The 27,569-nt window shown below is 44.5% G+C and overlaps 1 protein-coding gene across 1 annotated transcript in view; it reads right to left on the bottom strand.

Annotated features, from left to right (window-relative positions):
• Positions 1-15,302: 15,302 nt before the first annotated feature.
• Positions 15,303-27,569, bottom strand: part of CMTM5 (CKLF like MARVEL transmembrane domain containing 5) — a 108,124-nt gene continuing 95,857 nt past the window's right edge. Inside the window, exons 4-5 of the mRNA XM_078641351.1 lie at positions 17,718-17,820; positions 15,303-16,896 (exon numbers count right to left, since the gene is read on the bottom strand). Coding sequence (XP_078497477.1) covers positions 16,874-16,896; positions 17,718-17,820 — 126 coding nt within the window. The 3' untranslated portion in view covers positions 15,303-16,873. The remainder of the gene's footprint in view (positions 16,897-17,717; positions 17,821-27,569) is intronic.

Here is a 27,569-nt window from a genome sequence, read left to right as displayed (position 1 = left end):
TGACCTGCACTAGTACATGCTCTACCTTATCCATACACTGCACCCTGCCCAGGGGGGTACCTTGAGCCTTCCATAGGGGTGACTGATGTGCACAGACAGGGAAGGGTTAGGCCCAGCCAGTGGAGACACTGGCCAGGGGGACAGGCAGTCTCTGACGGCACACAGGCCCTGCGCTGGCAGGCCTGAGTCACCATTTTAAAGCTACTCATGTGGGTGGCGCAATCTGCGCTGCAGGCCCACTAGTAGCATCTGTCATCACCAGCCCTGGCACACACAGTGCACTTTACTAGGGACTTCGTGGTGATACAAATATGCCAATCAGGTATATTCAATCAATATCACAATTTACAGAGGGAGCACTTACACTCTGACACTGATCAGCAGTGGCAGAGTGGCCTAAGCATTCTAAACCAGCAAAAACGAAATCCAGCACAGCATCAAAACACATGAGTCAGAGGCAAAAAGATGGGGGAAGAACCACGCCAAAGGTGTCAGGTCTAACATTGACCATCACATTTTAGAAACTCCATGATTTTTGACACCATTCAAACCAACGGAAGAAAGAAGGAACATTTTCTCTTTCCTGGTGCACATATTGTAGCCGCAGCTGCAATGGAAGATCCCCTTGTAGAAACCCACCCTGGAAAAAAGTAGCATTAGCTTCTGTCGGGAAGTTGATAGGCCCTGTGCACAAACATTTCCATTTTACATGTTCACATTCAAAGTTGACATCCTTTTAAACAGTGAATTTTAGCACATATTTGCCTGGGCGCCCGTATGAGAGAGTTTACTCAGAAAAGCGTTGCTTACAAATACATTTCTTTGTAGGCACATTATCATACCTTAGAACATTTTGTTCAAGGACTGGGCACACTGTGCAAATTGGCCTGGCTTGTTGTTGTCCGTTCAGCGACAACCCTGGGTGGGTAGAATCCACAATTACAACTGGACCAGAGCTCAGAATGAATATAATGAATGGGTCCAGTTTTATTATATAAACTGCCTCAAGCCTTTCTTTGGTAGAGAATCATTTCAATAGATTGTCGCGGTCACCCGTGCCTGAATTCTAGCCCAGTTGAATTCCATCACTATCCTGAGAGACAGCATCCTGCTCTACACCAAGATTGACTACCAGATGACACCCGCACGCAGGCAAATAGAGAGTTAGACCACTTTAAGGTATCTGGCAGACTTGCATCCGCCCTATGCTCTCTAGGATAGGCCGTGCTAGGTAGGTGTACAATTATATGTATTCATATAATCAATGCAACATTTATACTGGTTGAATTATTCATCTTCTTCACCATTCTTGTAATGCGGATTAATATACTTTGTTTTCTTCTACTAATAATAGCAGCACAAGTATTTTACGAAAGAATCCAATTGCTTCAACAAATGTTTTAAATGCCAATTTGTGTTTTTCCTGTATCTCCCTCTGGGCATGGCAGAGTTAACAATGAAAGGGTAGATCTGTTTCCACGGTTTTATTGTCAGAATTAGGGTTGTCTGTCATGTTCTGAGGATGTAGACATCGCCAGGTTCCCTATAAGGTTTATGGGTCCGGATGGCGCACAGTGAGCTAGCCAGGAACTAGGTCAACATATTCTGGACTCAGTCCCAATAGTTTTGATGCTTACGTTGCCCAAACGCACCATAAGCATTTACTTATTGAATTAGTAGGAACCGTACAAAACATACATATGCTTCTCTAAAGGGTCATTGTTTGCACATTTTTGTAGCAAAGTAAGTGCCAAAAACAAGCATTTGCAATGCAATAGGTCTCGCATTAGGAAAGTTTGAGCTATTGGTATTGTAAATGACAATTTTTTTATTTATGTTTTGTTTTTGAAAATAGCGAAATTAATAGCTTTGTCATTTACAATGCCAATAGTTATAACTTTCGCAAATGTGACACCTATAGCATTTGTATTGCAATATGTGTTACATTTACGTGACTTACATGTATTGATATTACAAATAACAATGGCTTTTAATTTTTTTCAATAATTAATACTTAAATAAAAGTTATTGTAATTTATAATGGCAATAGCTTAAAGTTTTGTAAATAACTTTTGTGAAGATTATGTTCAGTGTATTTTATTGTGACGAAAATACAACAGAATTGAAATATTAACATCTTTTTGTTACATTTGTAATAAAGCTTGAACCATTGAGAGAACATATTTGAACCAGGTGTTGTTGAATGGTTGCACAGATTGATGCTGTGGTAGCGCTGATTGATGTTGTGATGGCGAACGAGTGATGCTGTGGCGTTCAGTGGTGCTGTGGTAGCGCATAGTGATGTTGTGGTGCCCCTGAGTGATGCTGTGTTGGTGCGGAGTGATGCTGTATGCTATGCTATGTTTTGTTTTGCTATGCTATGTTTTGTTTTGTTATGGTATGCTATGTTGTGTTTTGTTATGCTATGCTATGTTTTTTTATGATATGCTGTGTTTTGCTATGCTATGCTTTGTTATGCTATGCTATGTTTTGTTATGCTATGTTTTGTTTTATTATGCTATGCTTTGTTTTGCTATGCTATGTTTTGTTATGCTATGCTATGTTTTGTTGTGTTTGGTATGCTATGTTCTGCTATGCTATTATATGTTTTGTTTTGCTATGCTATGTTTTGTTAAGCTATGCTATGTTTTGTTGTGTTTTGCTATGTTTTGTTATGCTATGTGTTGTGTTTTGTTATGCTATGTTTTGTTATGTTATGCTATGTTTTGTTATGCTATGCTATGTTTAGTTTTGCTATCCTATGCTTTGTTTTGTTATGCTATGCTGTGTTTTGTTATGCTATGCTATGTTTTGTTGAGTTTTGCTATGCTATGCTTTGTTATGCTGTGCTATGTTTTGTTATGCTATGCTATGTTTTGGTGTGTTTTATTATGCTATGCTTTGTTTTGCTATGCTATGTTTTGTTATGCTATGTTTTGTTATGCTATGTTTTCTTATGCTATGCTTTGTAATGCTATGTTTTGTTATGCTATGCTAAGCCTTGTTTTGTTATGCTATGTTGTGTTTTGTTATGCTATGCTATGTTTTGTTGTGTTTTGTTATGCTATGGTATGTTTTGCTATGCTTTGCAATTCTATGTTTTGTTATGTATGCTATGTTATGTTTTGTTGTGTTTTGCTATGTTTTGTTATGCTATGTTTTGTTATGCTATGCTATGTTTTGTTATGCTATGCTATGTTTTGTTATACTATGCTATGTTTTGTTTTGCTATGCTTTATGTTATGCTATGCTTTGTTTTGTTATGCACACAACTATATGTCACCCACTGTCCGCTTTAATCCGTGACACTTGTGTACAAAATCCTACATATTCTGGTATATAAATGAAGCAGATGCTATAAACCAAGCTAATAAAAGGGGGGAGAGAGGGAACGGGTAAGTAAGGACAGAGACAAGGAGGAAGGGGAAGGAGGCGGGGTATATGAGTATGGTTAGGTTTGACATCCACCAAGGAGGGATGAATTCGTGTAACAGCAGGAATACCCGCATCTTGGCAGTGTTACAAGTTTCACAACATGTAATCTTAATTTTAGAAGTAGCTGGGTGGGATCTATAGGGTATGACTTGAGTGGTGTCTGACCTGAAGTATGAATAAGCATGTGCGGTCTAAGGTGGTTTACTTTTCTGTTGATACTTATCAAATCTGTCTCACAGCTTTTATGATCTGTGTATCAGATATGATTTGGAGAACACAATATTGTCAGCACTTCTGGTAAAGCATAATAATTCCCACCAGTTCTTAAAAGAAACCATGGCCTTTGTTTTCCATTCCGATAGAATTACTTTGGCACCTCACATCAAAATCAAGTCTAGGAGAAGGAGGTCTGATGTAGGTGAGTTTAAAGGGGATGGATACGTGGAAATACCCAGGGTAAATGTAGATAGGTACAATGTCAAGCTAGTTTTATGCATATCGTGGATAAGGCTTTGTATAATGTCCCAGAGCGGGTGAACATATGTGCATTTGCAAGTGTGGAATGTGTTCGATGTCGCCTTGAGAGATATTACATTTCCAACACAGATTTGAGTCAAGTAGGACCAGTTTGTGGAGTTTAGTTGGTGCCCAGTATGTGTAATGTATGGACCAGAACGCTGAGCTAGTGACAAGTGTGATTTTGGCAAAGGAGGGTGGTTGCCATATTGTTTTGCCAAGTTGAGTCAGAAAGGTGAGGTTGTAGTATGGTGAATTTGGTGAGTTCCATTTATTTTTTAATCTTGATAAGATATGTTTTTGTGGTTCAAGGAGTCTATACATTATGGACACTCCATGACCAAGTTCTTTACATTTGTGGAGTAAGGCGGGGAGGGTAGGTCAGGGGTGTGGGATCGCCCATTTTTCTAAGAGTAGTTTTGGGTTTCAGAAAATCTTATAATTCCATGTTATGCAGGTTAAGTTTAGATTTTATAATAGATGAGGGTAGCAGGTTGACATCGGAGTGTAGATCTTTGATACAGGTGATACCTTTAATGGGCCAAGTTCCCCAAAAGAGAGATTTAATTAGAATTGTAATATGTTTGTTATGCCAGATAGATGCCATGTTGAAACAGATTGTCTTACTACTAATTTTTTTATTCAATAGTTCCAGGGCATTGTGAGAGTTTTGGAAGATGTGGTGGGAGTGTTCTATTTTCAGCAGTGTTGTGTGATTAAAAGTCTTCACAAGTATGTGAAAAGTGGCGTCTAGCTAGACGCCACTTTTCACATACTTGTTCTGAGCCATGCTGTTGTTACTGGGTTCTTGGTGATTTACCGCGCATAGAAGACTTGTCGGAGAGGCTATACATTTTGCCTTGTGTTACAGGATTTTTGATAAACCCTCGGCCTTGGTGAATCTTAATAGCTGTTTCTGCATATCTTGCTGGTCGTATTGGATAACTTTATAGTATTAGCCCTGAGGAAATCTGTGGCTTACACCACAAAGACGAAACACGTGTTGGCGGCTAGGACTGTGTTTGGAGCAGCTTGGTGAAATAAATGAAGAATAAGAAGACCGTCTCGACTTTGATTTATTAAGGACTTTGATTGATGATGAACTAAGCTCAGGATATATCTTTCTTTTGTTCTGAACGGTATAGATTTTCCATACCATCTGGTGGATGGCTGTCGCCTTATCCTTTGACTGTCTTAACTGATGCGCAATTGTCACCCAGCCATCCATTCGGTGCAGTATTTACTTACCTGTTTTCAGGAGATGTCCCAGTGCTGAATCTAGGTATCCAGCACTGAGTTAGAAAAGTCATGTGAAAAGTAACTTAAGTGCAATTTTACTGAAAAGGCCTATTCATTTCAATGTACTCAATACAATTTCAATGAACTGTATTTTCTAAGTATTGCAACTTACTGCATCCCCTGTAAACCAAACAAACTACAATTCCTACTGTATTTTCAAACTGTTCTATACTCAGCAACTTATTTCTGTAAAGTATTTAATGCTTACCTGTGCCAGGGTTGCTTGGTTCTAAACTAAAACAACAATATATTTTTTTATAAAAAAAACAATTGGCCTAGAGTTCAGTTCTTGAGTTTGTGAATTCATTTTCTGACTGAGTGTTACATAAAATGCTTAACACTGTCCTCTGACCCTGCCTTACTGCTCGACCACTCTACCACAAATAGAGAGTAAGGTTCTATCTAACTTTAATCTCTGCCTACCTCTGGGGTCACCTCAACTCTATACACACTACACCTCATTTTGGTGTAGTATATATAGAGCCAGTTTCCTACACTACCATAATGTTGATAATTTCTGTTCTTCGCCATGATGTATTTCGGGGACCAAGCATTTAATAGATTTTTAAGCTTGGATAGCATTTTAATTTCATTTATCACTAGCAATTCTTTTAAGTCATTGGAGAACCAGATGCCTAGGTATTTTATTGACTTTGTTTGCCATTTTAACCCATAGTCTCCTATTACTGTTGGTATGTAGAGAACGTTCAGAGGGAAGACCTCAATTTTTTCCTTGTTCAATGAATATCTGGAAAACTTTGAGAAATTAGCTATTTCTATCATGATATCTGGAATAACTCTTTATGGGTCCTTCGTAAATATTGGGATATCATTTGCATAGGTGTAGGCCGTTACTAATTCCTTACTCTTGGGGAAGAGTATTCCTTTAATATTGGTGTAGTTCCTAAGAGCGGTTCTGTCACTAGTAAAAACAACAGAGGGTATCTCTGACGAGTTCCTTGAGATGGGTTAAATGGATGTGAAAAATAGTCGTTAATTCTGACCCCCTGCTTTCGGAATAGATAAATTCACTGCCTAATTTGTATTTTTGCAGAGTTGCATGTAAGAAGGTCAATGAGGCCATATCAAAGCCCTTCTCTACATCAAAGCCATAGAGGTCACAGGTAAGTTTAGGGTTTTTGATTTGTCAGTCACATGACAGAACAGCTTTATGTTATCCACGGAAAGCATTCCTTTCAGAAAGCCTGATTGAGATGGGCGGATGAGTTTGTGTAAAACTTTCTCCAGTCTAGAGGCTAAGGGGGCCATTAGGATGATGGGCGGACTTTGTCCGCCCGTCATCCTACCGGTGATCTGGACCACCCGCCATAAGGGCGGGGATCCCATGGCCAGCATTAGGATGCGCCCGCCACAGTGGCGGGCGCTTCCAGCATTTCAACCGTTGTGGTGGGCGGTGCACTCAGCACCGCCCGCCACAATGGCAGGAAGGCATGCAGTGCACCTCCATGCACAGCATGGCAGGCACCGTGCGGTGCCTGCCATGCTGTGCATGGAACTGCTGGGGGGTACCATAGGTACCCCCATGTGCACCCCCACCCCCCCGGAGTCCTTGGGGGCCCGCAACGGGCCCCCAAAGCAGACTCCACATTCCATGGAAAGGCATCTGCAAAAGCCCATCCTAAAATGGCTGGTGGTGTCTGATAGACACCGCCACCATATAAACCCTTTCCCGCCTCGGTCGCAAGGCGACCGGGCGTAAAAGCCACGGACGGTGTTTCCGTCCGCCGCGGTCCCCCCCGCCATATTACTATGGCGGGGAAAATGGGTGGCGGGCGGGCAAGGATGTCGGGCGGATCGCCACCGCCCGCATGGCAGTGGCGATCCGCCCGACATCCTAATGGGCCCCTAAGATTTTTGCATACAATTTTAAATGTACGTTTATCCATGATATAGGTCTAAAGTTGTTATGGTCCTGTGATCTTTTCCTTCTATGGTTGCATTGGCTGCCATACCAGATTTGGACCCTTTGTTTGGACAGTGTTAAAATAGTCATTCCATTGGGGTTACAAGTACATTAATGAAAGCTTTGTAAAATGAACCATAGGAGCCATCTGCTCTAGGGGCTTTCCCTTTTTAAGGCTGCAGACTGCTTTAATGATTTTGTTACTCTCAATTGGCCTATTGAGGGTAATATACTCCTCGTGATTTATAGGTGTTTTCTTCAACACTATACACACAACAACACACTGGAAGCTTCAAAGAACCAGGAGTGAAGGCAGAGGTGGAGTCTATCCAGGATACATGATGGAGTAGACAGGGATACTGGGAGTCTGTGGTGGGGTGGGCAGGCCTCAGGTGACTTTGAATAGCTATTTAGCTGTGGCTCTATCTATACACTGAAATCATGGTGCAAAGACAGAGCCAGTGGCTGTAATGGTATTACAGATTGCAGGATAAAAGGTCGTGTTGGTGGGCCTTGTGATCACACACACTTCCAAACAAATGCCCCCTCTTGATATAAAGTGCCAGAACAAAGACAGAGGTGTAGACTAAGTACTGTCTATGAGGTGACAGTGGGCAGGAAAATGAGCACTGAAAAGAAAAATACTCTTTACTGCCTCACATGAAACAACTCTTCGAACAAAACTAAATTGTATGATTTTACCTTACTACACAGAGTTAACCCCTTGAATTCTGGTTTTGGTTAAGCAACTTAAAAAAAACTAATACACATAAAAAATGGCAATGCATAAGCCATATATATAGATGTACAGAGTGCTATATACTATGTATTGCCATTGTTGAGGGAGGTGAGGAACATCATTACCCATTAACATTCAGGAAACAACTTAAAACTTTTTTGTTCCAATTCTAGCATACATTCTAGCTGGTTTTCCTCCATCTTTGTTGTTGTGTCTGCCAAAGGCGCAGAGATACTCCTCCAGGAGTCGATTGTAGCGCAATATAAACCCGCAAATAAACAAATAAATCGAATCATTGCTACTAGCCCCTTTGCAAACAACAATGGTAATAACATATATGCAGTACAGTCTCTAAGGCTACAGGAGAATGACACAGCAGTGAGTTTGGTATGTCTCTAAGTAATACATTCATAGAGTTTCAGTGTGAGTAGAAAAAGAGCAGGCGTCTAATAGTATATGGAGCTAGGTATATATGTATGAATGAAATCTTATTACACCAGCACCAAACTATTTGCACAAAGAAACCCAAAAAATGTACTCACTATTCACAGTGAAGAGTGTAACCAGAATAAACTATCACTTATAATTGTAAAACCACATGAGCTGCAGAAACAATAAACAACAGACACAGAACACAGCAAGATAAAACGTTTTATTTACTTAGTGTTTAAAAGAAGAAGAAAATACTGCTGTGGTAGCAGTGGGGAGGTCGGGAGGACGTAGTTGAGAAGACATTTTCACATTTAGTAAGCAAGCAAGACAATTCAAAGCTCCCGCTTGGTTACAGACTAGTTCTTACACCATGCCGGGTGGCATACACCTACAGACCGTATAACTGCGTCACAAGTACAGCAACCCTGACTGAAGTACAACTCTTTCTGCACATTGGATCTTGCCATGGCTAGTGACTAACCCCCTCATTTGGATACCCATGGCATTACACAGATCTCTGTGCACAGTTGTTCTAGTGCACGGAGCAGACTTGTCAGCATATTGTGGGCTACGAACATCTCCTGACTTCTGTCGCCCTAAGTCACTGTGAGCAGATTCTGCATGAGCTCCTCCGAGCTGAAAAAACAAGGTCCAGATAATGCGCATGTGGTTGGTCTAGAACCTGGTATTGAGTCATATTAGCTGTGCTTTTTAGAGCCCGATTCATGAAGCCATTTGCACTCCTAAGTTGCACTTACCTATTCAAATAGCTTGTGTTAAAAGGGTACCATTATATTTTGTATTCACACCTATATATTGAGTAAAGCTCCACACATGGTCTTGAGTTGGCATTGCCCTAAAAGTGTATTTGCCCTCTAGGTGCAAATCTCTTATTGCCCCTGGTCTGGTGACACTGGAGTTACCACTCCAGACAGGTCAATTAACACCAGGTGGCTGTTCTACCTCTTCTGTTCATAGCATAAACAGAACATAATGTGTATTTGTACAGCGCATGTTCATCTTTGAGTCTAGGAAATAGTACAAGAATGAAGGACCCTGGAGCGACAGGCGAAGCCAGTCTCCCCGCGGGTGTCTTTGTGACATGGAACGGGCCACAAGGTCAAGGCAGGGGATAGGCTAAGTGACAGGGGAGGAGGCGGGTTTTAAGGGACAAGGTATTTAGGAAGAGTGAGGTCAGGAGTTCAGACTCTTGCTGACTCCATTACCATGTGGCTGAAAGGGATAGTTTGCGAGGGAAAAGTGAGCAAAAAGTGGGATAGGCAGTTTCTTTTTTACTGGGTTAGATTAACATTTGATTTCAGGAAAGGAGTCTGCACCAAACTGAAGGAAAGGTAACGTATCCCTCGGTATGCAGGATAGCGATGCTGTGCGGCAGACACTGCGCATTATATGTGTAGCTGGGAGGGAAGTCCTCATTAAACCAGACATCCTGGAACAGGTATGGGTGTGTATGGCACAAGTGTCGAGACAAGTTTCAGGGGGTGTGGCAGCGGCACTAGCAGCTTGCTCTCCTACCCAAGGCAGGTCCAGGAACAAAAGGGCAGTGGGGAGATAAGTCACAGTGCCGCATGTTAAGAAAGAAAGAAAGAAAGCCACTGTACAGGAAAAATAGCTTACTGGCATCTGTTGTGCTCAAGGAGTCAAAGGGGGAACGGCTTGCGCCGGTACAGAGGAATGCGGGTATTAAGGGAGCAGCGAAAGAGTGAGATAGGATTGCTTTAGCTGAAGAGACCAACGCGCGGCTCGTACGTGAGTCGGGGAAGGGGCCAGCAGGCGTCTCTTCCAGCAGGTGCTCAATAAAGCCACGGGACAGTGCAGAGAGTGTGGTGCACACAGCGGATCACCAGGGGGCACCGAATAGGAAAAGAGTGGCGGCTCAATTGACTAAGACGACTGAGGGACGATTGATGGAACTTGTGGTCCCTTTGGACACACATACAGTGACAGCCCGTTATGGGGAAAACAGTACTAAACAGACAAGCAAGTTGCAGGACATGGACATAGAGGTGAAAATTAATGAACAGAGGCAGTTTTAAGGGAAACAGAGACAGAATCAGAACGTTTGTGCACAGAAAGGGAACATTGGAAAGAAAGCGAAATTAATACAGGAGGTTTCGAACACCAACAAAATGTTATCAAAGAGGCCTTAATACAAAGTTAAAATAGGAAAGGGCAGTAGTTATGGGTCCCAGAAATGAATATATGATTTTTCAACGATTTCAAGTTCCACGCATGGCATAACCACGCGAATTTTACATCGCAAGTGGCTTTACCACGCTGGAATTTACAACGAAGGATTGTACCACGTCTTACCTGCACGTCTTTCTCCAGCAGCCCTTACTTCCATCTACCATGGAAACAAGCGTCAAAACACGTCTTCCAAAATAAATAAAGGACTTCTTTTTTGACGTACACTGCACGTCTTTGGGGGAGGCTCTTTCCTTTTACTTCATTAATACCACAGAGCGTTTTTTTTTTAAATCTAACTCGCTCCTTAATTGTTGTTATTTTTTGGGGGGGAGACCCCCCCCAGCCCCCCTAGCCCCCCTCCCAACCCTCCCCCAGCCCCCCCCAGCACGACTGGACGGAATACCACGTCTCCCCCCAACCCACGCTGAACGTAATTTCGTGGTATAGACGGTCGTGGAAGGCACCCACGTTGAAAAAACGTTTGCGTGGTAAGTGTACCGTGGTAAACGTTATGCGTGGGGATGCCTTCGTAGTAAATGATGTTTCCCCCCAGAAATAGAGGAAGAGAGGTTTGGGACAGAAAGAGTTGGGACAGCTGAAGGGGCCCGTGGTGAAGGAGGTCCTGTAGTTTGGTGCAGCCAAGTGTATGAATCTTCTGCAATGCCGAAAGGAGAAATTGGTCTGAAGAAATGGGGTTGTTGATGGCAGCCCTCCCTACGACGCGGGATTGTTCGACCTTGGAACACAAAGCAAGATAAATTGTTGAAGATAATGAATTATTTGCAAGGGGGGCTGATGAACGCCCTGGTATGAGTTCATGGATCATGCAGTAGTAAGTGGGAAGAAGGTGAGCTGAGAGACGAGGGGGCAGTGATACAGATGACTACAGAAACGAAGACAGAACAAGGTTAACTGGTAATGGAAGAAGTTTGGGTGTTTTTCAGAGGTCATGAGTGGACAAAGAGAGCACCACGGAATTTTAGAAATGGAGAAGTGTATCCGAAACCAAGGAACAAAGAAGAGAAATATTTCCACAAAGTATTAAAGAATGGTGGTCTGTGTGGGATATGGGGGATACAGCAAAGGGCAAGAAAGGAACTAAATAATTTGGTGTGGGGGAAGAAATAAATTGAATAAGAAACTGAAGGAAATACAGACAAAGGGAAGTCAAGGTTTTGGGGGTATAGGGAGTTTGCAAGCCAAAAGGAATCATTTGACCAAAATGATGTGTGATAAAGAAATTAAAAGTGATGTTAAAGAAGATACTATAACATACGAAATTAAAGATGGGGAGGAACTGCAACATAAGAAGAAGCTTTGCGCTATGGGTTTAGCAATGCCGTTAGGGTCACAAATATCTGAAAAGACAAAAAAAGTATTTGGAAACATGAATATGTGATGTGTTTAAACTGTTGCAACAGTGATATTCAAGTATTTGGATATCATTGGGTAAGCTCAGGTGCATTTTGGGGTATATGCGCTGGGTTAGATATGACAAGGAGTTTAGGGCAAGACTCAGTTTGAACTCAGAGAAACTATGGGGGGGATGTGGATTCAGAATTATGGTTACAATGTATACCTTCTACATAGCCCCAGGCAACTACACATTGGGAAAGTAGTATTCCACCCCGCACAACAGGGGTGGAAAGTTTTACAAGAGGACAAGGGCATAATGTGGGGGCATGCTGGGATTTCAACAAGGGTTTCTGCCGTAGGTAGCTTTGCAAATGTAAACATGAATTCTCTAAATGTGGGGATAGGCACCTATTGCACAATGTTTTACAATGCCCAATAGTGGGAAGCAATGGAGAGCACCCAAAGGGAGAGGATATCAGGTGCAGCTACAGCAAATGGCTCCTACACCAGTGAATGTGTTACAATTCAGTCAATTGATAAAGACACACCCTGATCAGGAAGCAGCCTTGAAACTTGGGTGGGATGTAAGGGAAGGTTCCGATTAGGATGTTAAGGTATAAAGAACTTCTAAAGTGCATGTTCACCGAAAGGTTTCATGGCACTGAGAGCACTAGCAGTAGAGTGAAGAAACAGTTAACCATGGGTTACTCCGAAAAGCCATGTTTTTAGCGGGGTTCTGAAATGCTAATAGGAGGTTGCTGCTAATACGTTGTCTTGGAGAGAGCTTCAAACACCGGGAGCCAGCACAGCAAACATGGTTCCCCCAGTCTTTTCCTATTGAATTTGGGGACCGCTAAGAGATTGAGGTATACTGATCTGAGTTTACTCCTGGGGATGTAGTTCTGTATTCTGGAGGACACAAATGGGTTTCATTGAGAGGTCTTCATCAACAAGAATGTTGAGGCTCTTTACCTCTTTTTTTGTAATAGGAGGGGAGCCTAGCTCCTGAGCCCAAAAGAAATTACTCCAGCAATGCAGTTTGTTTTTTACCATCACTACCTTGGTTTTCGCCTAAATTCAGGTGTTGTTACTAAGGATATCAAGGTCCCAGGGTACAAAGGTTCATATGGGAGGAAAGGGGCACACATCTAGGTGCAACCACGGGAGAACCACCTTGAGGCAAGTTTGACTACAGCGGTCTTCCATTTCTCCTTCTCCCATGGGGCATGTAGGTTCTTGTCCTAGGGCTTAACGCACGGTGAAGTGTGATATAGGTCACCCCACAAAGTGGTAACTTCTCACCACAAGGTTGGTAAGACTGGAGCCCCCTTGTTTTAGGTCCCGATGAATGCCAAGGACTCAATCAGGCCAGAAGGCGGAAACATGTTGACAATATTCACCACAGTGAGGGGACAATAATTTCCCTATTTCACCATTCACTTGCTTTTAATACCATATAGCTGCCATTCATATTAAAATTTATCTTGGTAACTATACAGGTTTTTAAATCTTACTCACTCGTCACAGGCCCCCACTTAGTTTAGAAGTGCATCCCTGTCATCAGGTCAATGCACGCACTCTACCAAACCAAGTTTCTAAAGGGCGAGGACTGCCGATGATGAAGCATGACACCTGGTGGTGTGTGAGGCCAGTCCTTCACTTTTTGTGAGATGTTCACACTCACTATTTAATCTTTGAGCACCTTGGTCACTACTGGGAGCGACCCCTTTTTGTGTTGAACATACAAAGGTGGGCAGCCAATTTACAATATGCAAACACTAGAGTGACACGTTTTGTACTGCATTTAATAGACAAAGGTTTATCTCCCACGGCAGTAGCGGGGATACTGTCTGGATTGTCTTACTATGGGAAAACATTCTGGGGTTATGGGTTATGGTCCTGCTCAAAGTGAGCTGTTAAGGAGAACTTTGAGTGATTGGGGAAGAGAGTGGGGTTATTTTACACCGGTATGAGAGGCAATAATGTTTGAACTATTGCAGAACTTTTTGGAAAGTTTACTGAAATGAGAGAGGCAATAATGCTTGAACTATTGCAGAACGTTTTGGAAAGTTTATCAAAATGGTGTTATGATCTTGTTGAAATTACTGTTTTTAGATTATGCATGTTGTGGATGTTTTTTGTCCCCTTTAGGGTTTCAGATTTATTAAGTTCTAAGAATAAGGCAGGCGTACTGCATACTGAAATTCGTTTGGAGAAACTGCAGTTGAGAATATGGTTAAGAAGTTCAGAAACTGATCAGTTTGGTCGGGTAGGTGGGTATAGTTATGTGAAGGAGGTAAGGCAGAGGCTTGCCCAGTTAAAGAATGGCTGAGATTTCAACAGTGGCCTGGACAGAGACCTGAGGAAATCATTTGCAATGAAGGGGAAGAAGGGTTACAGCTTTTCATTAGCAGGCAGTGTTTAGAATGATGTTAAATAAATTGGGCTTGGACCCAGGCAAGTATGGGACATTTTGAGTTGGTGCAGCCACGGAAGCAGCAAATCTTGGTTGGGGTTTGGAACAGATGCCAAAGATAGACCCGTGGAAATCTATATACTGTGAACGATATGTGAGAAAATAAGAGATAGAGAGGAGCTGCTAGTCTATTGTGTGTTCTCCCAATAACGTTTTTTTTGCCGTAGGATGTGTGAACGGGCCCTGGAGGAGTAAGATGGTGACATGGATCGTAGTCCTACTATCCATGTCACCATCTTACTCCTCCAGGGCACGTGCATTTTGTGCATTGGATGGAAAAGTATGCAGATCAGCAAATCTATAGAAGAAGCCTTATTTTTTAATTGAATTATTAAGTAGCAGACAGGATGATCTATAGTGGAGGCACATATGACGGGGCAGCTTATTGCCTTTCCTAGCAGATTTGGTTACTCAGAGGGGTTGTCCAGATATGTCGTTAATACACTTGGGGGAGAATGATATGGTTAGACTATCAGGTTTAACGCTTTAGCAGCAAATGAAAGAGGACCTACAGTTGATATGATAAAGTGAAAGTTTACAGCCACATGCTTGTTTTGGACAGAATTTGTGCCCAAAAGACATTGGAAAGGATCAATAAAACTTGCAACTATTGACAAGGCCAGGAAGAAATTGGACAGAGCTACGAGAGGTTTTTGCATGTCAGTTGACATTAAAGTTTTATCCCACAGTTGTTTTAAAGAAGAAGATTCGTTTTTGTTCTGGGACGATGGGGTGGTTTTATCTCAGTTTGACAATGCCTATTGAATGAAGGAATGGAGGGATATGGTAGAGAAGCTGTGAAACAAAAAGGTCTTGTGTAAAGGAGAGTATGAATGAAGTGGGCTGCTGCATTTGGTCTTTAGGATGGGGGTGGAAAAACTCTTTTTGGGGTTTTCCTGGATGATGGCAGTTTGGGGGGATAGAGAGTCAAGTGCGGGCATATCCACCACTCAGGGGAATGAGGAAGCACAGGTGAAGGAAGACAAAGTCTGGGGCTTTGGAGCAGGACAAGGAGGTTCACTTTGGGATGCTTGGTACAGTGAGAGAGAGACTGGGAAATGCAAGAATGAGGTTTGGTGTTTGGGGACCTGATTGTGGAATGGTTTGTACACTTTGGGGATTTGTTTAAGGGAAAGGCTTTGTCGGGAATCTGATGTATAAGTGAGGTTGATACTATGTCGCATTTTTATTTGAATTAATATATCCAACTACAAACGAGTCCTAATAAAGTGGCTTTTTATGCTACATGATGGTTTGTGTGCGATTATTTCACAAAGATGCCCAGGTATTCATCAGCTGAGCACTTCAGGGTAGGTGGTAGTAGTCAGATGTGCTTCCCTCTATAAATACAGCACCTGTTGACTCCAGGAGCCCCTCTACCCTTCTAACCATGGGGCTTGGTTATGAAGTTCCAACCGTTCCATCATTCAAAGCCAGGGAACTCAAATCACACTGAGCTGTTTAGCAAATACACAAGGCCTGACTTGCAAAGCTTATTTTTCTATGAGTAGGTGTGTCTAAGTCCAGACTTAACTGTGACTGAGAATTTTCCTGAGGTAAGACATACTTGGTTGCGGAAGAAACCTTTGTGAATCATTCAGGAGTAATTCTAACCTCAGACTGAGGTGAGACTGAAATACTCATAGGAACATCTTTGTGAATCGGCACAGTGTACTCAGGTCCAGGCACACTGCAGAGGGTGTTGGAGAACAGAGGAGAGAGTTCTACAATTACAAAAGGAGCAGTCTTACTAAAATGGAAGCATTGTTTTACTGTCAATATGTCCATATATGGGAGTTACAAACCCCCATCTTTTTCTTTGGAGCTTCTGACACAATCCAGTGTTCGAGGCGGTAGCTTGGATGACCGGTCTTCTCACAGAATGCCCAATACACATTGACAAAAAGTTTCCTGGTGGTCAAGGCAAACCAGTAATCCTAATGTGGAGCAGGATGAAGTCTAGCAGCAGGATACCTTATACAATGTTAGCACATTCACAATTAGTACACATGGGGCATCATAACAGTCTCTGATCCTTAAACCAGTTCCACTCCGGTGCAGGGCATCAATGGGAAGTATTTAGAGTATGGTGGGGACAATCCCACCCAGGGCTGGTTGAGTATGGAAACTGCATTCCTCTTTCACCTCGGGAGAATAAAGGTCCCCAGGAAAGGCTTGGGTCCCATTTTGGGAGAAATGTGTTTCTTTGTACAATAGCAATCTGGAAGTAATGCTGATACCCCTAGTGCATGTGCAGGGTGTTCAACGTGGAGTATGGCTTCAGATCCAATCTCTCTCCCTGGTCAGTCCAGCCTGCTCAAGTGCATCTTACCCCTTCAGATCATATTCAATCAGTGTGGTGGGTAGACAGAGGAAGCTGGTCAGATGCCACAAAGGCTCACGTTGACTTCTTGAACTGTTCTTCTTCGAAGGTCGTCCCTTTGCAGCAATGCAGGATGGAGAGATGTTCATCAGCTGGAGCAACCTACTCTGGGCCATCGAATGAACCTGAAACAGATCCGAGACATGCATTGATGGGAAGAATATCTCTACATATTCCAAGCACCATGAGACCTCCAGCAATCAGGCATGCATTTGAAAGACAGAAATTGTTTGCAGGTTCTGGTGCAGTTGGCCACAGAGCATGGTGTAACTTAAGACTGAAAATGCAGTTGAGGACATGATTAAGCAGAAACTAGGAGAAAGAGTTGGTTGGTGAGGCAGCTAAGGGCTTTATGTTGCTAGAACAGCCTCTTTGTATGAAGGGGAGGAACTGTATTGCTGTATGTAGCAATAGGAGAATTAAGCCGGTTGTTTAACTGGGGGAATGCAGAATGAAGGAACAGTAGAAACAGGCTGGCTGTGGGAATGTTTATAAGGCTGGCGGAGGAGGATGTGCAGGGACAGTGCACAGTGCATTGACGGCTGGGCTGACCATGTGGTACTTGTAGGCCTGATAGAACTACCGTGTTTAGTAGGAGGGGGGACAGAGGGTCTTGGTGGGACGAGGCAGGCTGTGTGTAGGACTGGAACAAACACGCGGTGTGTAGGTCTGAATCAAGCAGAGTTTGAAGGGCTGGGAGAAACAAAGGTTAATGCTAGGATTGATGGCAAGAAGAGTGCTTGTGGGAGCGAGGGAAACATCAATTCTTTCTAGTCCTGGGGGAACAGACTGCTCAGGGACTGAAAGGCACAGCATGTGCATTGGAATTGTGGACCTGGTGTTTCTGATGCAAGAAGCGCCAGACCTTTTGTAGGACTAGGGTCACACTAGATTCTGTGTGAATGGGAAGAACCAGCTGTTTGTGGTCTATGTATATGGTACTCACTCCTCCTAGCGTTGGCTTCAGTGGACTCCTGTTGACTTAGTTCGGAGCGGAAGATCAGGTAGGCATCGTAGCAGAATACTGCCACCAATACAAAACCAAAGAGCTGTGGGGGAAGAGATTCTGTGGGTCAGTGACTGGAAGACTGTAAATGGGTAACACATCCAGCCACAAACAGCAGCAAACAGATCAGCTAAGCTACCCAGAGCACACATAAAACCCAGCCTTCTTGGACTTCAAAGCTTTGCTCACTCAGCCAGGAAATTCCCACCAATGACTTAGCACGGGCACAGCATTTGCTTGGCACTGTCACAGGTCCAGTCAAGTGTGGGAACAGCCTTGATTGAGTACCGGAAAAGCTTTGCCTCACTCTTATAGACTCTCCAGTATTGTACGGTAATCTGACAGTGGACTTTGAAGAGTGATAGTCGTTAACAAGGAATCCGACTGACAGGATATGGAGAGACAGACAGTACATGTGAGTTTTGGAACAAGCCAACCGTTACCCAATCAGAGGAACCCACAAGTATAAGTCACAAACCCAAAGGGTATCCTTGGCTCACATCTGGTAACTTGGCTGAGCTGAGTGGCAGGATAAAACCTCAGAGATTTGTGCACAGGAGAGATTGACGTAAGGCGCAATAAACAACAATACAGATAAAAAATAGAGTGTAAAAGTCTAAACTAAACTGAATTAGAAAGGTGAAAATATAAGAAAGGAAATACCACAAACACTACGAAAATGATAAAATGAACATTTGAAATTGATAAAATAATTACTGGGTGGATAATACAAAAGTGTCCAAAAGCAACGATCTACAGAGTGGGTTGTTGTTAGTGTCTATTAGAGTGTGACAGTGCACCAAGAACATTCACTAAGGAGCATCAGTCCTGACCCTGGCTGGTGGGAGTGGAGTATAGTTTTTTAGCTACCTGATGCATGCTATTTCTCTGTGGAATGATATAGCCTTTTTAAAATGTTATTTCAGTAGATTCATGTGCTAGTTTCTTGGAGACTCTTACAATAATTGTAGAGAGATCCCCACAACTTGTAACAGGTTAAACAAGTGTCCCAAGTATTACTCCAAAGTGGTATTTGTCCAACTGTGCAGCAGATTCAGTCTGGTCCCAGGACTATCCAGCCCAGGCAACTTAGGATACAGGCATCAGGTACCCCAGCAGGTTGCAGAAGGATCACTGCAGGCCCAGTCAGGGAATTTAGGGATCCATTCAGAGAACTGCCTCCCACAGTTCTTGGGCTAGATAAGACCTTGGAAACAGATTCATGCTTCAGGTTTTGGACAGCTCTCTCCCTTTTTCTCGATCAGACAAATCAGGCTAAGCAGTGAAGCCTTTTTCTTCTGGTAAAGTGGGAAAGCTAGTCAGTTGTTGGCATTTACCTCTAGATCAATCCCTAACTCCCCAAAGAGTGCCCACACCCACTGCCTCAGCACCATGTGTTTCCTGTTCTCATAGAGTTGCCTTAGAGCACTATAAATCTTCCTGAGTCCCTTTTCAACAAGCTCCAATATGGTGCGCAGCTCATTTGGCTGGCGTGGCTAAAATAGCCAAGCCATATCATGTACATAAGATAATTTCATGATTTCCACACCAGAGGTGAAATCAACAATAATTTCACTTTGGCTGGATAAAGTATGAAATCCTACATTTATTTTTTATCTACAGTTTTCTCTTGCAAGTGCAGTTCTCTGTCTGTGGGGGAAATTATCCTACTAAACAGGCACATAACTTAGTATGTGGGTATGGTTAAACCTGCACTTATAGAGGTCACTTACTCTCTGCTAGTTATTAATATTTCACAGGCACCTGGGTTAGCCTGGTTACCTGTCCATTCCCAGTGGAACAGGGGATTCGCTGGAAATGGAGGTAATACCACATTACTGGGCTTGGTCAGCAGGACTCAGAAAATTGCAGACACCGGGAAAGAAAGCAAAGGCACAGAAATTATACAGCGGAAACTGGGAAACACCTTAAGGAGATAGAACGGCTCACACTCCTGTTGTTCAATATATGGCAGACACTTTTTTCAAGGAACCTAAGCGCTGAATGAACACCTTTTTAGTTCAGGTCCCTGTGCCCTCAAACGTTCATGTTGTCATGTGGATCAAGGACTTGTTGCCCAAAGGTAACATTTATTACACACCCAGATACGTGTCCCTGTTATGAGCAGGGACAAGAGCTACAGACCTACCAAGGCACACCGTGAATCTGTGTGTCACACTATATTGTCTCCCTTCACATGGTCACCCAGTGTAGAGTTATATTACACAGAGTGCACACAATGAGCTGGAAACCCTGGTACAGATGCATGGATGTCAATTTACCAACATGCCAGGGGTAGCGGAAGAGACATCACACACACTTTTACCTTAACAACATCATAGGAAGTAACATCATATGACCTTTGACCCTGAATATTCCCAGGAAGTGAGGTCAGACAACCTTAGTCCTAATGACATGACAATATTTGACATTGATGAAGAGGCATAAGAACGGTATGATTAATATAACAAACAACAAAAGGGACGGACCCTACAGGGGAATCCAAAAGAAACCTGCAACACTGTGTCAGGAAAATGGGAAAAACGATAAGGTTTTAAATAGAACCCTCACCCACCAACCTAGTTGGTGGCATGCTTCATCTTTGGGTTCCCACCTGGCCTGCGAATGCAACCCAGGTGTGCTTCCATGCCTGATTACAGCAGAATCGCACCTGGGTTTTTGTGAAGGGGGTGAGATCAAAGTGCAAATATAATGCCTCTCGGATCCTCCATCGAGGTAGAACAGCTTTATTCTTTTTTTTTTTTTTTTTTGAAAACCTTTATTGACATCAAAAAGGAGAGACAAGTCGAGGCCTACAACCAAGCCGGCCGGCCGCAATGTGCAAAACAATCAGGAGTCGCCAGGCAAATATTACATAATCAATCAATACAAAGCAGAGGCCGTACAATCATATAAGGGGGAGAAGAGATACAGGAACCAAAGGGCTAAAACACAGGAGTAAATAAGGCTTAATTTTAAAATATGGGGAGAAGACGTATGACAGGCTCACTTTCAATACGGAGGCATCCGATATCCCATAACCAACTTCAACATTAATAAGGGGGCATGGGGCCAGAATATCGGGGGGGGACAATACAATGCATTCAAGAAAATCAGGATATGTGAGACACAATCAGCCCCTGAGCATTATCCTCGTAACATGCCCGCCACCCAGGACACTACCAAGCCAGAACAGAGGGATCGGAAAGACAATGCACCAAAACCAGCCCGTCATAATAACCTCTAGGACACAGGAAGGAAAAAGGGGGGGGGACGAGGTAGGGAAGGGGAAGGGGAAGGGAAAGGAAAATGGAGGGAAGACAATATAAAACAATAAAAAGGAAATAAAGAAATATGAAAAACGAAAGGAAGAAGACACGCCCAACACAGGCCCCCCGTGGCGGGAAGACAGGAGACAAAAGGAGTAGCAGCCCAAGTGGGGGTAAGGCGATCGGGGAGAAAGACAGCCGAAACATAGCAGGAGGATTAACGGCGCCACACCCCCCACCCGAAACACACCATAGGAGGTCGGGACAGATGCGGCCTCACGAAAAAGAGATAGAAAAGGGCCATAGAACCAGAGGACAAACAAAAAGTAGAACCCAACCCACCCGTCCCACCCTGCACCCCTGTAGAAGGCTATGGCCTACCCTTCAAACAGCGTGCCTGTCGCCCTAAACCAGAACCCGAAATATAGCGAGAAGTAAGAAAGAAGAACGAGACAAAAAAGCAACAAAAGCGAAGAAACGAAGACAGGAGGGAGGAGCAGAATAACTATAATCCGAACGGGCGGCCGCAGCCCTCCGCCCAACCAGACAAGCACAGTCAAAAACAGACCAGGACGACACCCCATCACGCGCCACAAAACATTAGGAGAAGGGGACCTCCCACCGTTCTACGATTAAAAACAATTATGCTACTAAATCGTATACCGGGAATCAAACAGAAGTCGTACATTTCACCCCCAACCCTTTCGAGCGACAAACCCCACCCACCACATGGCAATGTAAAACCACATACTAAATACGAAATCAGCATATAATCGAGTGGAATGGTGACTAGCATAGTTACGTGGGGGGTAGATAGATCCACAAGGGAGCAATAGTCCAAACAGAAAGTATAGATGCAAAAACAGGAGTTCAGTTGCGCCACTGGAGCGGGCGAGGTGGCCCCAATTATAGACACAGGCAAAGTCATCGAAGCAGGCACAGGAGGCAGTCCACCAATAGTTTCAGGCAATAATGTCGAACAGGGTCGCAGTACAGCATCCAAGTCCCCGGGGTCCGAACCTTGAAAAGCAGGGCGCCCCAAAGTCACCGGCACACTACACGATCTTCGATCAGTGGCGGAGACACTCAAGTCAATCGAGGGGGGCGAGGCAATGAAGTCATCGAAACAAGAGGGCGACAAGAAGAAATGGCCGCCCAAAATGGCGGCAGATCGTGGCGGACCCACCGAGACGCCCAGGGCCAGGGAAGCATGCAGGGATCTCAGGGCTTCCAGGATATCTCTGACCGTCGGCTCACGGCCACCAGATCCGCTCCCCACACAATTAGGCAACACGGGCCCGCCGCCACAGGGTGATTCTCGTTCCAGAGGGTCGGCCGCCATTTCGTGAATCAGCCCAATCGCCGCCCACCAAGACCCCCGGAAAGAACAGTTCTCAAATGTAGGACTTTACAAGCTCCGGGGGTCCCAGCAAGGGCGGCCTCGATGCCAAAAGGATGTCCGCCCAAGACGGGTCTCCGCCAGCACCAGCACCGGTGCCCCAAACAAGCGGAGTCCGGGCCTCGAGGACCAGGGCCGCCGGACAAAGCAGCGGCGGGGAGAGACCCCTTCACAGAATCAGGTCCCGGGGCCTCTAACCCACGTCGGCCGCGCGGCCACCAGGGCAGGCCCGGGTCAGGATCGCCGGGATCTTCGCACATCGGCTCCCAACACTGGTTCTCACTCTCGGCCGGGGCCGAGAGCCGTCGGATCCCACCGGCCAGGTCCCGGTTCAAATCTCGCAGAGGCCCCGATCTCACGGAGGCCACAACTCCGGAGCCACTGCACACCGAGACCCCGGGGTCGGATGGTAAGTACAAACAAGCCGTTATGTTTCCAATGCCCCAAAAATGTGTCGTCCCCGGACAGGATAGAAGACAGGATAGGCAATCAGGACGGAGGGCTGCGGGAGCCGAGCTAAAGGGCGACCATTACGGCCGCGAGCTAGGCTCCTCCCCAACAGCTTTATTCTTGAGGTCCTGTGACAAGGTTAAAAAAGCAAGGGTGGATACTATAAAGACTAGTGTGATCTTTAATATCCAAGTGACCACCACCTGTTGCAGGTTTCTTTTGGATTCCCCTTTTGTTGTTTGATTGTTTATCTGGGGATAAGGACGTACCCCTCCATTTCCTCGTTCTCCCTTTTGTTTTTTCCTAATACAACAATATAACACATACAAGTGTCCCTTTTTGATACTACAAATATAAGGGTGCTGGCATGGTCTTTGAAAGCTGTGGGGCAAAATCCTTTTCCAGAACTCTGGAGAGTGAGTGAAGCAAGTGAGCCTAACCTTTTCTATGGGAAGTTTGGGGTCCTTCCCATGAGAAAACTTTGAAAAAAGGGAGTAAAGTAATGCATTTTTAAAGCACAATTTTCACATACAATTGCTAAAAAAGCTTAGGCTCTCAAGAGACACTCATTAAAGGTTCAAGTTCTTTATTGTGTGCCAAACCAATGAAACCTCCTGTTCCCCATTAGTTGCCCGGTGTTTTTTCAAAATGTGCTATGGGTGCCCCAACATCTCAAAAATTGCCTCCAATATTCCAGGTCCAGCATTTTGTCATGGCTGCCCCCATGTCAAATATTACATAAATATGTCAGTGCTAGAAATCTGCCATTAAGGTCATCCATATATCATGGATAAACTATTTGTCCAAAAAATGACCTCTAATAGGTTAGGGCCAGCATTTTATCACTGCTGCTCCCGTCCACCTTAGTTATCCTCCCTCAGCCGCGGCCCGTGGAGGGAGTTGCAGTGGGGCGAAAGGCGGGGCGGGGGAGGGGTAGGGTGGGGGATGCTAAAAACCGGAGTATGGATAATTGGAGGTAAGTAAACAATTTAATAAATAAAACGAATTTCGTAGCGCACCCTGCATCTCAAAATGCAATGCAGCCCGCGCTACGAAATTCGTGGGGTGGATTGCAGGACTGGGGTATTGGGTGTTGGGGTTCAGGGTGGGGGGCTGGGGTGTGCACTTTACCACTCATATTTCTTTAGCAATCATGCCTTTACAACGAAATTCATTGTAAAGGCATGCGTGGTAAGGACATGGTCGTGGTTCAGACCTCTTTGGTTAGGCATGTGTGGTTTATGCATGCATGGTTGTATCATACAACTGTAAATACATCTTCATCAGTACTCACTCCCGTTAAAAAAGGAATTTTATAAAGTTTGTACCCACAAGGAAGGGGCATTTTCCTTACCACATCTCAAAACTCACCCTTAGTTGCAGACAAAAAATATGCTAACACAAATGCTGCCCTAAATCTCTTCCGAGGCCCTTCCTCCCCAAAAACTTCTAGCACTTGGAACAGCTAATAAATTGTAGTGTAGATAGGATGATTGCACAGTAGAAAAAAAACTACATATATTTTAAAAGCAGACAAAATCAAAAATATGCCACCGCCAGCAAATTATAAAATGAGCTGTTAAAGGCCATTCAGTTGAAAGGAGCAACATATATTTAAAAAAGCATTGGCATAGCCAATAGGTCTCGCCTTTGGGACCTTAAAAGTGTTTAGCCATGCAACAGTTGATGTAGTTGCACCAAGGATATTGTGCTGGATAACTAAACACTTATAAGGTCCCAAAGGCGAGACCTATTGGCTATGCCAATGCTTGTTGGGGGTTCTACAGCACAAATGAACACAAGGATAAACGCTGAAACCACTACACTATATTCCATATGAACTGAACGGCTCATCTACGTCATGACAATGCACACTGACCCAGTTTGACCTAACTTACTCGCCTATCCACTGGTGTTGTACCAAGAGTCTTTCTCCTGTAATATTGCCCAGAGGCCTGTGCCAAATCTATATGAAGACATTGCAACTAGCCATTCGTATATTTAAGGGAACCTGGGCGCAAGCCCAAAATCTGGTGCATGATTCAAACATTACTGACTGTACAGACTTATCAACCATGATTTCCGATTAATGGAAATTGGACGAGTTCTCCTTTAGGGAATGTGATCTGCACCTAATATTTACCAACAATTGCATGTGTGTGTGGATTCTGGCTATGGTGATTGTGCTATGTGTCTCTTGCTGTATTATACATGACCGTTTATAGTGAATGCCCTTCTGGTATGTTAGCTCACCCTGGAATTACCAAAGAAGTAAGGCCGGGCGTCCGAGGCTGTGCCGTCCGCAGTTATGATTTCCCAGTTGCCACACACAATAAAGTTGACTTCTCTGGAAAGGCTCCAGCACCAATGTGCGTCCTACTGTGCCCTGGGCAGGGACTGGAGAACAGATTAGCAGGTCTGCAGGTTTGCACTACCAAGAAAGGAATTGCACTACCAAGAAAGAAAGGTGACCATCCTGCTCCACGCAGAAACGGTCGCTCACCTCACCTCCCTCTCCTGGTGGTATTGTTCAATTTACTGCTACTGCTATTCAACTTGCTGTACTGTCTGCATCATTTAATTAGCATTGTGCAGCGCTCGTGACCTACGCGCTTGTATCATTTAATTAGCATTGTGCAGCGCTCGTGACCTACGCGCTTGTATCATTTAATTAGCATTGTGCAGCGCTCGTGACCTACGCGCTTGTATCATTTAATTAGCATTGTGCAGCGCTCGTGACCTACGCGCTTGTATCACTTAATTAGCATTGTGCAGCGCTCGTGACCTACGCGCTTGTATCATTTAATTAGCATTGTGCAGCGCTCGTGACCTACGCGCTTGTATCATTTAATTAGCATTGTGCAGCGCTCGTGACCTACGCGCTTGTATCATTTAATTAGCATTGTGCAGCGCTCGTGACCTACGCGCTTGTATAATTTAATTAGCATTGTGCAGCGCTCGTGACCTACGCGCTTGTATCACTTAATTAGCATTGTGCAGCGCTCGTGACCTACGCGCCTTATATAGAACTTAATCAATTGTTTTTGTGCTTTCTGTGCAGCGCTCGTGTTGTTGGACAACTATCATTGGAAATAGATAGCTCTGTGTGCAGCGCTCGATAACGCTACTTGCCACACATTAATCACCGCTAGCGCTTTCATTGTGGTGCACCTCGAGGTGTGTAGCGCTTTGGATATTCTACTTTCGTGCATTTGTTTACCCTGCAGCCATTTTGCATTGACCCCTTGGCCCGTCCCAGACCCTCCCTGCACCTAGATCCCGCCTCCCAGCTGACCCTCCCACCCACAGAGGTAGAGCCTGCGCTTGCCCTCGTGGAGAGCTGTGACCATCCTGCTCCATGCAGAAACGGTCGCTCACCTCACCTCCCTCTCCTGGTGGTATTGTTCAATTTACTGCTACTGCTAATCAACTTGCTGTACTGTCTGCATCATTTAATTAGCATTGTGCAGCACTCGTGACCTACGCGCTTGTATCATTTAATTAGCATTGTGCAGCGCTCGTGACCTACGCGCTTGTATCACTTAATTAGCATTGTGCAGCGCTCGTGACCTACGCGCCTTATATAGAACTTAATCAATTGTTTTTGTGCTTTCTGTGCAGCGCTCGTGTTGTTGGACAACTATCATTGGAAATAGATAGCTCTGTGTGCAGCGCTCGATAACGCTACTTGCCACACATTAATCACCGCTAGCGCTTTCATTGTGGTGCACCTCGAGGTGTGTAGCGCTTTGGATATTCTACTTTCGTGCATTTGTTTACCCTGCAGCCATTTTGCATTGACCCCTTGGCCCGTCCCAGACCCTCCCTGCACCTAGATCCCGCCTCCCAGCTGACCCTCCCACCCACAGAGGTAGAGCCTGCGCTTGCCCTCGTGGAGAGCTGTGACCATCCTGCTCCACGCAGAAACGGTCGCTCACCTCACCTCCCTCTCCTGGTGGTATTGTACAATTTACTGCTACTGCTAATCAACTTGCTGTACTGTCTGCATCATCTAATTAGCATTGTGCAGCGCTCGTGACCTACGCGCTTGTATCATTTAATTAGCATTGTGCAGCGCTCGTGACCTACGCGCTTGTATCACTTAATTAGCATTGTGCAGCGCTCGTGACCTACGCGCCTTATATAGAACTTAATCAATTGTTTTTGTGCTTTCTGTGCAGCGCTCGTGTTGTTGGACAACTATCATTGGAAATAGATAGCTCTGTGTGCAGCGCTCGATAACGCTACTTGCCACACATTAATCACCGCTAGCGCTTTCATTGTGGTGCACCTCGAGGTGTGTAGCGCTTTGGATATTCTACTTTCGTGCATTTGTTTACCCTGCAGCCATTTTGCATTGACCCCTTGGCCCGTCCCAGACCCTCCCTGCACCTAGATCCCGCCTCCCAGCTGACCCTCCCACGCTCCGCCCCCTCCACTCTCCATTTGAAGTGGATGAACCAACGCGCAGCGTCCACGCGCTACGGCCGTGCCGAAGGTGCGCCAAAGGTAAGCCCGTCTACGCCCGTCCGTGCCTGGACCGCGCCCAGCGCCAGACCCCCTGGTCCCCGCAAACCCCACCCCTCCCGCATCACATACAATGCAGCTACCCTCTCAGCCCTTAATCCCGGCCGATCACCAAACTGCTACCAAGCCGAATCTGGACGCACCCAT

This window comes from Lissotriton helveticus, chromosome 5_1, assembly GCF_964261635.1.
Source record: "Lissotriton helveticus chromosome 5_1, aLisHel1.1, whole genome shotgun sequence".
Classification (NCBI taxonomy): domain Eukaryota; kingdom Metazoa; phylum Chordata; class Amphibia; order Caudata; family Salamandridae; genus Lissotriton; species Lissotriton helveticus.
The sequence above is the reverse complement of the archived record's forward strand: the minus strand, read 5'-3'. Positions and strand labels throughout refer to the sequence as shown.